This window comes from Bombyx mandarina, chromosome 23 (genome assembly GCF_030267445.1).
Source record: "Bombyx mandarina strain Sakado chromosome 23, ASM3026744v2".
Taxonomy (NCBI): Eukaryota; Metazoa; Arthropoda; class Insecta; order Lepidoptera; family Bombycidae; genus Bombyx; species Bombyx mandarina.
Window position 1 is genome coordinate 1,719,413 of NC_143229.1, and position 13,513 is coordinate 1,732,925.

The following is a 13,513-nucleotide window of genomic DNA, read 5'->3' on the forward strand; positions in this document are numbered from 1 at the left end:
TGCTTTTTGGGAGTTTTGACGTCAACTCTACGAAGACCACATTGACTGAGCATGAGCTTACGCAGACCTTTTATACACAATATTACAAATACAAATAATACAAATAACACAATAAACTATTAAAAAAACATTAAAATAAAACTTCAAGTGACGCTTCACTCGGGTTGCTGCCAAAACTCTCTGACCATATATAATAAGAATAGAGTAATGGTAGGCCATTGATATTTTTACTAATGGAATCATTAATATCTAAAAATATTAAATAATTCATGGTTTTTAGTAATAATTATTATTACAATAAATATTGAATTGAACAAAAATAAACTAAGAAGCCTGTGAATTATAAGCATTAGCTATTTTTTTTTAATTTGTTGTTCAAGTCACAGACAACTCTTTCGTTTGACAGCATATAGGTTTGCTATAAGGCTGTATGGGCGAATTTAAAAACTATGGCATGGATAGTTATAGGATGTTATCAATTAAGTAATTTATTTTTTTGGAAAACAATGCCAGGTTGAAAGAAATGTTGATACATAAACTAAACAACATGAAACAATAAGGCATAGTTTTTCAAGTACAAATAGTTTTGATATAAAGTTGGCCCACTTTTGGGCATTGTCCTTTTTCAATTTTTCAAGTTTGAATATCTGACAATGTGACATCATAAAAACATTGACTGCGATAGTATATTTCCGATTTTTGCGACTCGTGTACGTAGTAAAGACAACTTTTACGTTTTAATCTACCGTTAATTATTTTCCTTTTTTTTTCATGCGATGTTTGAAATACTTTAGAGTTACCGTTTTTCATCAGAAACGCTATATTTTCAACTTGACTGCGACATTCGTTTCGATTGCCGTGCATCGACCTCAGTATCATTTGATGCGTGTAAATTATTCGCAAAACGATTTGCAAACAGTTAATTAGACAATTATTTTTTTATTATCATTATTGGTTTGCATTTTTACGTTAACGTTTTATTTTTAACGGCTACGAAAAAGGGGTTATGCAATTAGGCTATGTTCATGTATTTTCTTGTCGCTTTTAAACTATTGATGGCGTTGATTATACAAACTTAGATGAACAGATTTGCATACCGCGGTTTAGCATAATAAGTGTTAGCCAAAGCCAATAGGCAAATTACATTCATTGCTTCTCAAGAGCCTATCTAAGCCTGTTTGTCTTTTTTTGTAAAAAAACATCAGTTTTATTCTAAGAAGCTTCCTACATTTTCCAAATATTTCCGACTACTTCAGACTTTTCCGTTGTAAGCATAACGGGTTATATCCAGTTTATTCTAACAATAACCGAATTGAACCGGTTTCCGAATACGCCTTTGTCGGCGTCTGGCACTCCGTTGAGACTTTGTTTTTTTTTTCTTTCGCACCCACTTTTTAATATTTGCACAGTCAAAGGAATATTTCCAACGAAAAATTCTTTCTGCAGCTTTTTTCTCATATTCAAGTTTTTAAAGAAAGCTTCGTGTAGTGTGAATTTAATGTTTTTTATTTTTTCATTTTGCGTACGTTTTTGTTTGGAATTTCGTTTTAGGATTTTTTATTTTTTATTATTGCTTAGATGGGTGGACTTGCTCACAGCCCACCTGGTTTTGAGTGGTTACTGGAGCCCATAGACATCTACAACATAAATGCGTCACCCACCTTGAGATATAAGTTCTAAAGTCTCAGAATAGTTACAACGGCTGCCCCTTCCTTTAAGCCGAAACGCATTACTGCTTCACGACAGAAATAGGCAGGGCGGTGATACCTACCCGTGCGGACTCACAAGAGGCTCTACCACCAGTAATTACGCGAATTATAATTTTGCGGGTTTGATTTTTATTGCACTATGTTATTCCTTCACCGTGGAAGTCAATCATGAACATTTGTTAAGTACGTATTTCATTAGAAAAATTGGTACCCGCCTGAGGGATTCGAACACCGGTGCATCGCTCGATACGAATGCACCGGACGTCTTATCCTTTAGGCCACGACGACTTCACGGACGGTACGTGTTATACTTGACGGATGCGATAGTAGGTATCATGTCATCTAATTTATATCGCCGAGTGATGTTGAATTTCAAGATATAACAGCTACTATTTCAACTATATTTCGACTATACAACGATTAGCATCAGATTCGACTATATGCACGGTCGCCGAGCCAAATTGCTTAAGCACATTCAAAGTTTCATAAGCCTTTATTTCCCCAGACGAAGACGGTTTTGTGAATAACGTATTTACATCCATATCTTGAAACCGGCAATCTAGATTACGATGTTAATAAGACATATGTTAATGAGGCTAGTTGCGAATTCATCTCGTTCCGTCGTACGTGCAATGAACGAAGCACGGACATAAACAATTCAGCCGGACCTGGTTGCTCACGAGCGCTTGTAACATCGCGCTTCCGGGCAATACTGGCATTAGGGTTTTCGCCCAACGGGATATTGGCATCGGATGATCTTCAAAGTTTTTTGACTAATACATCTTTCCGCACATCCGCTCATAATCTTTGAAACAAACAATCTGTTCGTCTAAATATACGGCTAAAAACATTTTGAAATTTGATACTGAAGTTAAAAGAAACAAGAAAAATAACAAAGAACCAAGAAGAATAAAAGGGTTGACGACACACCACAACAGGGAAGATTAAAGAAATAAACCTTTTTATTGAAGAACTTGTTATATGCATGTTGCGTGGTTAGATTATGGTTAGATGACAGAGGAATTTGTAGGCAGACACGTGTTGAATATTTCTGTTAAAAAGTAGTTTAGACTTCGACCTAAAATGCTAATTAGCGCAACTAAGATGTTTTTTGAAAAAAACAAAACGGAGCTGGATATTATTTAAATGAATAAAAAACAGACGGTCATTTGCCGTCACGCTAGAGTTCCATGCGCTGTGAAAATCAAAGACCATATACACTGTTATGTACTGAAATCTAGATGAAATAATGGGTTTGTACCAAACACACCAGTGACCGGCAGAATTTACATTACTCACATTTTACACCGCTAACGTATGTAGATAGAAAATCCACAAAGTTATGAAGATGGAAAATTATTTATTCATGTGAACGGTTTTAGCATGCACGTTTTAGGAAAACCATCGTAAGTTTCGCTCACAGCGAAAATACCCTTTCATTTTGTAGTTGTTCTTATATCATCATTTCTAAAATCTTTTGGTTTATTGGGATCTTTTATTAAGCGATGTTTTGGCTGTTAACTATTTCTTTGTAATCATCAGCCTCACTAACTTTCATTTTAAGAAATGAACTCCTGTTATTATTATTTTCCAATGGACTCATCAGGGACACTTTGTGGTTGTGCCCTGACATTGCTGTCGTCCTTTAGCGATGATAACCAATCAGTTCAAACCATCACTATCAGACGGACCATATGCTCGTAAACCTACAAAGTTAACAAAAAGGTAATTGACTATCCGATTCAAAGGTTCAAAAGAGTGTTTATTTCGAGAAGACATCCATAAACTCCAAAACCCTGTTGTTATATGGGCAACAACGGACGTCCAAATTGTGGTAACTTCCACAGTCGTTTTAAGTCTGGTCCCTTCATCGATGGTGACGGTTTTTTCTTTAGGTCGAGATTTCAGAAATCGCAATTTAAGGAAGGGCACTTTCTTAAAGGGTATTTGTTTACTGGATTCCTCTGAATCGATGGGCGCAGACATTTCCAATAAAATTTGATATCGCTGTACCACAATGGAGTACACGAAAGATATTAATAGAATTCGTTAAAATAATATAAATGTTAATTTAATATTGATTTAATCAAGGAATATTGCACACGAATAGAAAAAAATTCAAGTAGAACTCTGACTTATTGTAAAAATTATGGTCAAGTGATTTTTGTTTATCTGATTGTCTTGTCTTCGAGCAGACCAGGCTCTGGAGGAATGGTGAGAGTGTTCGTGACGTGTTTGTTGATGTCCGTGGACTCCTGAAAACAAAATTATAAGGATCATTTTAGACAGTACTGGTACTACTACTACTACTACTACTAGTACTGCTTCTCGGCAGAAATGAGCTGGATAAGGCACATCCAGAGAAGCATGCATTCAGATTTGCAGGATACTTCCGTCTCGGTATGGTGATTCGACGCTCTGGTGGTTAACCGACAGAGGGCTTTTAAGTTACACCAAGTTACTACCCAACCAGGGTTTAAAATTACACCTTATGACTCAGAAACATGACACTAGCTATACCAATGTAGTTAAGAAGTTATGAATCTTTTATAATAGCTCGCAGGAGTATGTATGTCGGTCCTCCATAGAATGGTGATATGGATAGTTAAGTACTCACCAGTTCAGTTTTAGTTGCGTCCACAGCATGAGCTGAGCGCAGCATCTTCTGTGTCCTTTTCTGTGCTGAAGCGGCTCTCTGTTGGAGTAACTGAAAAAAAATTATCGAAAGATAGCGCTCACGACTTTCCTGATGTTAATCGGTTACATGAATTCATATACGTCGTTGCTGAAGTCGTCGTGGCCTAAAGGATAAGACGTTCGGTGCAATTGTGTTGAGCGATGCACCGGTGTTGGAATCTCAGGCGGGTACCAATTTTTCTAATGAAATACGTATGTACTCAACAAATGTTCACGATTGACTTCCACGGTGAAGGTGGGAGGCGCATTCACGTTGTACATGTATATGGGCTCCAGTAACCACTTAAAACCAGGTGGGCTGTGAGCTCCTCAAACCATATACGCAATAAATAAAAAATCAAGAATGTAAGTAAATGTCGCCACCCACTTTGACACATGCGTTATAAGTCGCAGTTTTTACAGTACAAAGGCTATTGCACCCTTCAAAACGAAACGCATTACTGCTTCACGTCAGAAGTAGGCCGAGTAGTGGTACCTACACGTGCGGGCTCACAAGGCACCTTCCCATCAGCAATAAAGGAAATTATAATTTGGGTACGCTGAATGCTTTTCATGTCGACCGCCGGTCCGGCGGCTCGTTGGGCGGTGGCGCTAATTTGGACAAACTGGAATTACCCGCAGTCACTGCCTCTTCCGAGTTTTCACTAAGGGAATCGGGTTCAGCACTAATATACCTCTTCACAGCTCCAATGTGTCGGTTCAACCGGGTCAAGTTATAATAGATTCTCTCTTCTTTCTAGTCCTTTATTCACTTACCGGTATCTAAGTGTTATATATAAGGTTATAATACTGGCGGTAGGACCTCTTGTGAGTCCGCACGGGCAGGTAAAACCACCCTGCCTGTATCTGCCGTGAAGCAGTTATGCGTTTCGGTTTGAAGGATGGGGCAGCCGTTGTAACTATACTGAGAACTTAGAACTCATATTTCAAGGTGGGTGGCGCATTTATGTTGTAGATGTCTATGAGCTCCAGTAACCACTTAACACCAGGTGGGCTGTGAGCTCGTCCACCCATCTAAGCAATAAAAAAAGCCTAGTTAATCCAGGATTGATGCGTTAGAAAGCAGTGGCGTGTCTGGTTGTAGTGTTGACCGCGGGAACCCCCCTACTCTGACCGGGTTCTGACCCCGGACGGAGATCGGACGTCGGGTGTAAGAGTGCAGGGGAGTCGTTTAGTGGGTGGGCCCTAAAATCCTTGGGCCCGCGATCTGCTCTCAACACCTGCAGATCGTTGAGTCTCACATACCCCGCGCGCCCCCTAGGCGCGGGGACCTCGTAGGAGGTTCGGCCCCCGGCCCGAGAAAAAAAAAAAAAAAAAAAGCCGATGTAACTATACTGAGAACTTAGAATTCATATTTCAAGGTGGGTGGCGGCTTTTACGTTGAAGATGTCTATGGGCTCCGGTAACCACTTAACACGAGATGGGCCATGAGCTCGTCCACCCATATATGCAATAAAAATAATAATTACAGATAGTCTTCTTTGTTCAGCCACAGCGAGTTTTTCTTCTATATCAGGAAGGGTGATGTCTGGCTGCGGCGGCTGAAGCAGCCGTTGTAGGTGCGCTGGAGGCGTGTTTGACGACCGACGGCTGCTGTCGAACTCTTCTACTGGAATCTCAAAAGCTATTGCTGGAATTATAAGAGACGAGATGTCTATAAAGATATAGATAGCTCAAATAAGTTTGTAGACTTAATATTTATGATTACGTGTATTAAATGTTTTGGATAATCATTCCAAATTAGACATAAACCTGATGTCCCTCACTACCCTGGCTCATTGTACTTCCTGATCTAATAACCCCAAATTACTGATATGGTAGAACATATTTTAAGCCGAAAAATAACAATAAAGAAATCTACTATTAAAAATATCATCATTATCATAGTCGACCACGACTGCTCTTGACAGAGCAGTCGTGGTCGTTTAGAATTCTTACTTATTAAAGCCTTGACGCTGTTCTCCATAGTTGGTGAACTGAGGGCTGGCGCATGCACTCGTAAAAGGGGGTTTTAGTAAGGATTTTCACATGGGAATTTTCACGGGCGCATGGACCTTCGTCCACGAGATCTTTTGCCATCGACCCTACCCTGAACAACAAGTTTCTCGATAGACTCTGCTGGCCGTCGCGATAGGTGTCCGAAATATCGGGAAATCCTGGATTGCACTGTTGACGACAGCGTTTGAGAGATGTTAAGTTCCTTAAAAAATATATGCAACGCTTAAAATGTACATTAGGCAGTGAAATACTTACGAGGCTTAGGCTTGATCGGAGATTCAGGTAGGACGACGGTAGGCAGATCGTCGTCATCGTGGTGACCGTTACCGTTCACCATCTTCCCTTGGTCATTAGTAGAGTCGTCTTGACTTGGAACCACGTTGCCGGAAGAACCACAACCCATGTTGATTGTTTTTTTATATCCTTGTTTGTTGTTTGAGCATTTTATTTTGACGAAGCTGGATTTTGTTAATCAAATTTTTGATTGTTACTTGAGCTGTTAACTATTGTGAACACAATTAAACTCTATTAGACAGGCAAGTATACGGTCTACCTGATGGAAAGTAATCATGGTCGCTGATGTATATCGGTAGTGCCTGAGGCAGTGTGGAATCTCTCTCAATCAGTGGGCCGTATGCTATTCTGTCTTTGAAACAAAAAAAATAATATTCAAAATCGTTGCAATATAATGTTAGCATTATTTCAATTTCCATCGTATTATCCGCTGTCTTTGTGATATTATAATTTAAAAAGTGGAGCTCCCAGTCAACGTATTTTGCCTGTCTTAGTATATTAAGCTGAAGGTTGGAAGATACAAAAGTCACACAAAGAGCTAGGAATGAGCTACGCTACGAATTCCCCTTCGAGTTCGGCTTAGGAATGAGGGAATCCAAAAAAGAACAAACCTCTACCACATACCAAAATGCTTAGCTTAAAGTAAATGGCGGTAGACAGATCAATCAATGTCTTACCATAGTTTGAGCAGAAGAACACTAAGATGTTAAGAACTGTAAGTGTATATTCGGATGTCCCTCATAGAGATAGAAATTCGTGGAAGACACACTTACATAGGGTAATTTAAATTTTAAAAAATAACCTATATACTATCCTGATGCCGTATGAACTAAATCAGTCAAACAAGTTAACCCAAAATAAGTGAAATATACTGAAAGTACATATATTTAAATCCCTCACAGTACTATTCAAATTTATAAAATCGATAACAACCGCATTGTTGATTGTTATGAACCAATGAACCGGCGTCTTCTGAAAGTTCATTATTGCTTAGATATGTGGACGAGCTCACAGCCCACCTGGTGTTAAGTGGTTACTGGAGCCCATAGACATCTACAACGTAAATGCGCCACCCACCTTGAGATATCAGTCCTAAAGGTCTCAGTATAGTTACAACGGCTGCCCCACCCTTCAAACCGAAACGCATTAATGCTTCACGGCCGAAATAGGCAGGGTGGTGGTACCTACCCGTGCGGACTCACAAGAGGTCCTACCACCAGTAATTACGCAAATTATAATTTTGCGGGTTTGATTTTTATTACGCGATGTTATTCCTTCACCGTGGAAGTCAATCATGAACATTTGTTGAGTACGTATTTCATTAGAAAAATTGGTACCCGCCTGCGGGATTCGAACACCGGTGCGAAGCTCAACACGAATGCGCCGGACGTATTATCCTTTAGGCCACGACGACTTCATAAACTAATTAAATTAAACTACTTTCTGTTTTACATTAGAATAGAATCATTGTCATTGTGTGACGGTGCGACAGGTCTGACGCAGGCTACCAGTAACGAAATAATCGAAGAAGTCGTTTTTATGTTTATTAAATGAAAATGATCAAACAAATCATTTTCACTTGGGGTTAATATTATATTTTAGAGCTTGTTATTTATATTATTATTAATATTATATTATTATGCATGTAATTAGGAAATGTATGGAAATGGTGGTGCAAGGTAGAGGGGGAAGAGGTCGAGCAAAGAAGACATGGATGGAGTGTGTGAATGACGATATGAGAGAGACAGGAGTGAGTGTTGAGATGACGGCTGATAGAAGAGAATGGAATGGAAAAATTCGCTGTGACGACCTCACCTAGCGGGATAAGGTGGAAACAAGGAAGAAGAAGAGCTGAATCTCCCACGAAGTTGCAGCGCCTATTTAAACGCCGCAGTTAAGTGCGAAACTTCACCAGCGACTACCGCAATAAAGATAAAAGTATCGTGGAAATGTGGAATTTGCAAAATATATAATTTTGCGTGATTCTTGTGATTACTGGTGGTAGGACCTCTTGTAATACTGGTGGTAGGACCTCTTGTAATACTGGTGGTAGGACCTCTTGTGAGTCTGCACGGGTAGGTACCACCGCCACACCTATTTCTGCCGTGAAGCAGTAATGAGTTTCGTTTGAAGGGTGGGGCGGCCGTTGTAACTATACTGAGACCGTAGAACTTATATCTCAAGGTGGGTGGCGCATTTACGTTGTAGATGTCTATGGACTCCGGTAACCACTTAACACCAGATAGTCTGTGAGCTCGTCCACCCATCTAAGCAATAAAAAAAAATTCCCAGTTTCGAATTCGCGTAGGTACGTATAGTCGGATTTTTAATTAGACGAAGCCAGCTGACAGTAGCTAATGTCACTTTGTAAAATAATGTTGCTATATTTAAAGTAATAGTGATGCGTTCAGTTCTCGTTCAATCACATAAATGAACAATGAGTGTGAAGAGTTAATCATTAATTTCAAACTATAAAAGAATATTATTTATATTTTACAATAAAATTGTATTAAAGTGATCCAATATAATAATATGTTACTAGTAGTATGTAACTACAATCAGTTTTTTTATTTTCATTACCTATGTACCTATAATTGTTATATTTTATACATCTATAGTTTCAACTATATGATGCATTGGAAATAGGACAGTCTTACAAGCTTCCTCGCAATGTTTTTCTTAATGTTTAAAACACTCGGTATTCAGTACAGGTAGATACCATAGGAACATAATGTTTCGTCGAAAACTCGTTGGTATGTACAAAGCACGGCTAAAATTCGAACCCCGTGCCCGATATCGGCAGTTCGGCACACTAACTATTCACTAGACAATCGAGGCAATTTCATTAATTCAGGAGTTTTTTCAATCGTTCACTTTGTCACAACACTATTTTTATTTCATCAAAAACTGACAACACAGTAAACGTCAGTTTACTTCGTCTAATAAAAAATCCGACTATAGGTATCGTAATTCTGTCAGTATTCTAACGCGATTTGTCACGCGCTCTGGACCGGAGGATGCAGTACGCGTCCTCACGTCGGGTAGCGAAATGTCATTAACTCCGTTGAGCCCTTAATAGCTGCTCAGAGCAAATATATTTTATTAGCATTGCGTCAAGTCAATTTTGAATTCTAGAGCAATGCGAATAGGGTAGACTTTTTGATTGTAAATGCAGAAATTTCATCTAGAACCTTCTTTAGAACTTTATTTTTTTATTCAGGTCCAGCGATCACCGGACACCAAGTGCACTATCACATAACAGCTATCGCGCCCTTCAACATAACAAGCTGAGCAATTATAGTACTTATTCAAGGATATTTGCGCTATTAAATTTTAATCGCCCTTGTGAATGTAGGGATTGTGTCAAAGGCCGATGGCTATAGCGACGGACTAGGTTCCCACTGACGTGTTTATAACAATAAGGTCACAAGGTACATAGGAAAACGTAAGTATCAGGCCAATGTGTGCGTGGGCAGAGTAGCCAAAGTCGACCTATATTCGCTTGCCTAAATTTTCGCAAACAAACGCGAAATCTGTCATAGTCGATTATAAATGACGCCGGGGTCAGAATTCTTTGCCGTGGGAATACCGCCAGTTGCTCCGCGATGACCCAGTTCGGCCTTTGACGTAGCGTTTGGCTTCAAAATGATTCGCAAAAATAATCATATAAGGACTTATAGATACATACTATATAGTCTATTCAGCTTAGCCGCGACTATTGCCTTTTTTTTTATTGCCCTTGTAGGCAGACGAGCTTACAACCCACCTGATGGTAAGTGGTTACCGTAGCCCATGGACTTCAGCAATGCCAGGGGCAGAGCCAAGCTGATGCCCCCGCCAAGTCGCTGCCTCAGGGAATGCACCCATTTGTTGATTCGCGCACCAAATATAGCTCGTTGATATTACAATAAAATTCTCTCTCAAACGTCGATGAAGCCAATCAAGGAGAGAAAATTTCCAACCAACTGAACAAAGCATGATGCAATATAAAATAAAAACGTTATAAACTCATATATAGGAGAAAAGAAGGCAATTGCAAGCTATTGCATAAGCAAAAGGATCAATAAATCGTGGTTTTATATCTACAGGGTGTGTATTTTAATGATTTTTATTTACATTACATTCGCCACCCAGTGCACTAGGGTCAACTATAAGATAATATTCTAGATAATAGCATCATACATGTAACTATGTCAACGACGAATGAAATCCGAAGTAAAAATACTATACAACTATATTTGATTTGTTAGTTTGTGTACTTCTAAATACTACGGAATATAATCACAACGTTCACAGTGTTAGAGGCTGGAAGGATTAGTGGGTAGAGGCGATCCCATTACATCCCATCCCAGATACAGCCCACCTAATTTCTCGCCGGAGCTTCTCAGTGGGTTACAATTACGATCCGGTGGTAGATTCCGCAAAGCACTGCTCTTGCTAGGGCTAGTGTTAGCAAATTAGCTCAGGCTGAACCCGTAAGCTCAACTACCCATCGGCGCGTATTTGGAATAACCCCTCAAGCTACAAGCGAGCACATAAAAAAAAACTCTTAGTTTTTTTTTTTGGGATTGACACATTACTGTTGGCCGGGGGCCCTTCCAGTTTCACCAGGCAGGTGGGCGAGCATAGGCTCAGCCAGGAGGGGTGGGATTTGCTAGCAGCTGCCGGAGCGCCTCCGAAGGAGACCTAACAACTCAAAAGCAGCTGCTTCGCGAATGAATCTACTACCGGATCGGAATAGCGACCCGCTGAGAAGATCCGACAAGAAACTCAGCGAGCAAATGCATAGGTTAGGTTGTACGTCGAGCTCTTTGTCGAGTTCGACGAGTACGGTAAGCTCTTAGTGTAATTGCATCGAGTGATGAGACTTTCCGATCATTCCGGAATTCAGATACCCGTACCAATATATCAAAAGCAATACGTACCATTTCACATACTGTTACACTTTTAAACGTTTTCACTAATTGCGTGCACGATTAAAGAATAGTATTGCTTTATAAAAAAGTAATTAAAACAGCAAGTTTTATAAATTAAAATGTTTAATAGCGGCACGGCATCTTGTCAGTAAGCACGGGTGAATATCACATCCCTGGCTGTTCTGCCGCTACTCAGTAAATGCCTACAAGAACAAAAAAAAAAACATAATTGTGTAGAATACCACAACAATTTTGCATAGCAAATGAATTGTGACACACAAATATCATTAATCTTCAAAACATTTGTTTGATGACTTTCCGAGTCACGAAATTAAAGAAACAAAACACATTCGGACATTTATATACTTATACTCGTATATACATATATAAATGTTATTTCTAAACAGCTATTATAAATGGTATCTAGATTAATGCCTTTTAAAGGCCGGCAATCCCTAATGCAAGCTTCGACCACAATAGTTCATCATAGAATTGGATGGCTGATTGAAAAATTTATCTCTGGAGACGCGTTTTTCAGCTAGTTGGGAATCCGATGGCCAGTTTTGCAATCGTAATATTGATATGTCGGGATCAGAAAAATCCTCAGAGCACTCCCCATTTCAAATTAAAACGAATATAAGTTATAACTTTAGGTAAACATAAAGAAGAATTCGGTTTTCGCGAGAGAGGAAAAATAACCAGTGGTCATACAAATATTAGCGTCGGGTTAAAGAAAGGGTTGTTGACGGTATCATAGCAACAGGTAGAAGTATTAGACTAATATTAGGCACCAAAATAAAAGGTAACTAAAAAGATTACACAGTCGATTCAGATTTTCATCAAACTTTGCTTGCGACAAATACTTAGCGTTTTCTGGATTGTGAAATTCGCCAACAAACTGCTGAAAATGACAGTTAACAAGCAGTTCATGCGTCGCAAATTGACATAGATAGGCTACAATCTGAGGAGACAGTCCATACACATCCCGAGGCAAGAGCTGGAGTGGGATCCCAGGGCAAGCGGAAAATAGGCCGATCCAAGCATATCTGGCGGCGCACTATAGCAGCGGAAATGAAGATAATCACGCTAATCTGGTCCGAAGAAAAGTACATAGCTCAAGACCGATCGAGATGACGAAAACTGTTGAAGTCCTCTGTCCCCACCTCGTCGTCTTAGGACTTTAAATAAATCTGGCACTAAAAGATTTTGTTTTGAAAGACCTTTGTTTGCAACCTTTCCTTCGCATCAGAAAGAGCAGTCTATTGATTTACAATAAACAAGTGTTTAGATCGTACGTTAAGGTTTTTTTGCGACGGTTTGTAGCCTTTATAATTTTATTTTTCTGCCAATTACAATTCCGTGAGGCAATGATTTGAAGAAAATAAAAACAAGTTCTATAATTTTAAAAGCGTATACGCCGCTAAAACATACCCCTACCCGTGAAAATATCCGTTTATTTTGTTAATAGCACGTCAATGTCGTGAACGGTATAGAGGCGGGTCGCCGTGCGGGCGCGACCGCATCGCTCGTGTTACTGTCCAACCTTGTTAATGCTTTCATTTTCAAAGTGGAACTTTTTCCAACACCAACGTCGCTTCGAGGTGTGCGAGGAAACAGTTTTGATACTTTTTTATTTATAGCATTGTTTAATTACGATTTTAATTTTTAATTTATTCTATGAATATTCTCTGTTTTTCCACCGAAGTCAAACAAGTCGTAACGCAATTTTTCGTGTTTTCGTTGGGCATAAGAGCTCATGGTACAAAGGAACCGAATTATATAGTAGTCACAAAGTGACTGTCGCCACTCACCTTGATTCGCAAAGGTATTGTTATGTAAAACAACATTTTCCAAATTTATTGATAGTTAATGACTTCACATGAATTTTGCTAATGGGGA

At 39.3% G+C, this 13,513-nt stretch overlaps 1 protein-coding gene across 4 annotated transcripts; it reads right to left on the minus strand.

The window, feature by feature from the left end:
• Window positions 1–3,775: 3,775 nt before the first annotated feature.
• On the minus strand, window positions 3,776–13,167 carry LOC114246996 (uncharacterized). Of its 4 annotated transcripts, none has more exons than XM_089737324.1 (6): window positions 13,046–13,167; window positions 11,624–11,817; window positions 6,660–6,907; window positions 5,876–6,036; window positions 4,327–4,416; window positions 3,776–3,964 (listed from the first exon to the last, which is right to left on the minus strand). In XM_089737324.1, the coding sequence occupies exons 3-6, from the start codon at window positions 6,805–6,807 to the stop codon at window positions 3,878–3,880; spliced, it is 486 nt and encodes a 161-aa protein (XP_089593450.1). In that variant the 5' UTR covers window positions 6,808–6,907; window positions 11,624–11,817; window positions 13,046–13,167; the 3' UTR covers window positions 3,776–3,877. The 4 variants fall into 4 exon arrangements, with proteins under 4 accessions (XP_089593450.1, XP_089593451.1, XP_028035581.2 ...); XM_089737325.1 differs by having other exon boundaries at window positions 13,052–13,132; XM_028179780.2 differs by lacking the exon at window positions 11,624–11,817 and having other exon boundaries at window positions 13,052–13,155.
• Between the last annotated feature and the right edge of the window lie 346 nt (window positions 13,168–13,513).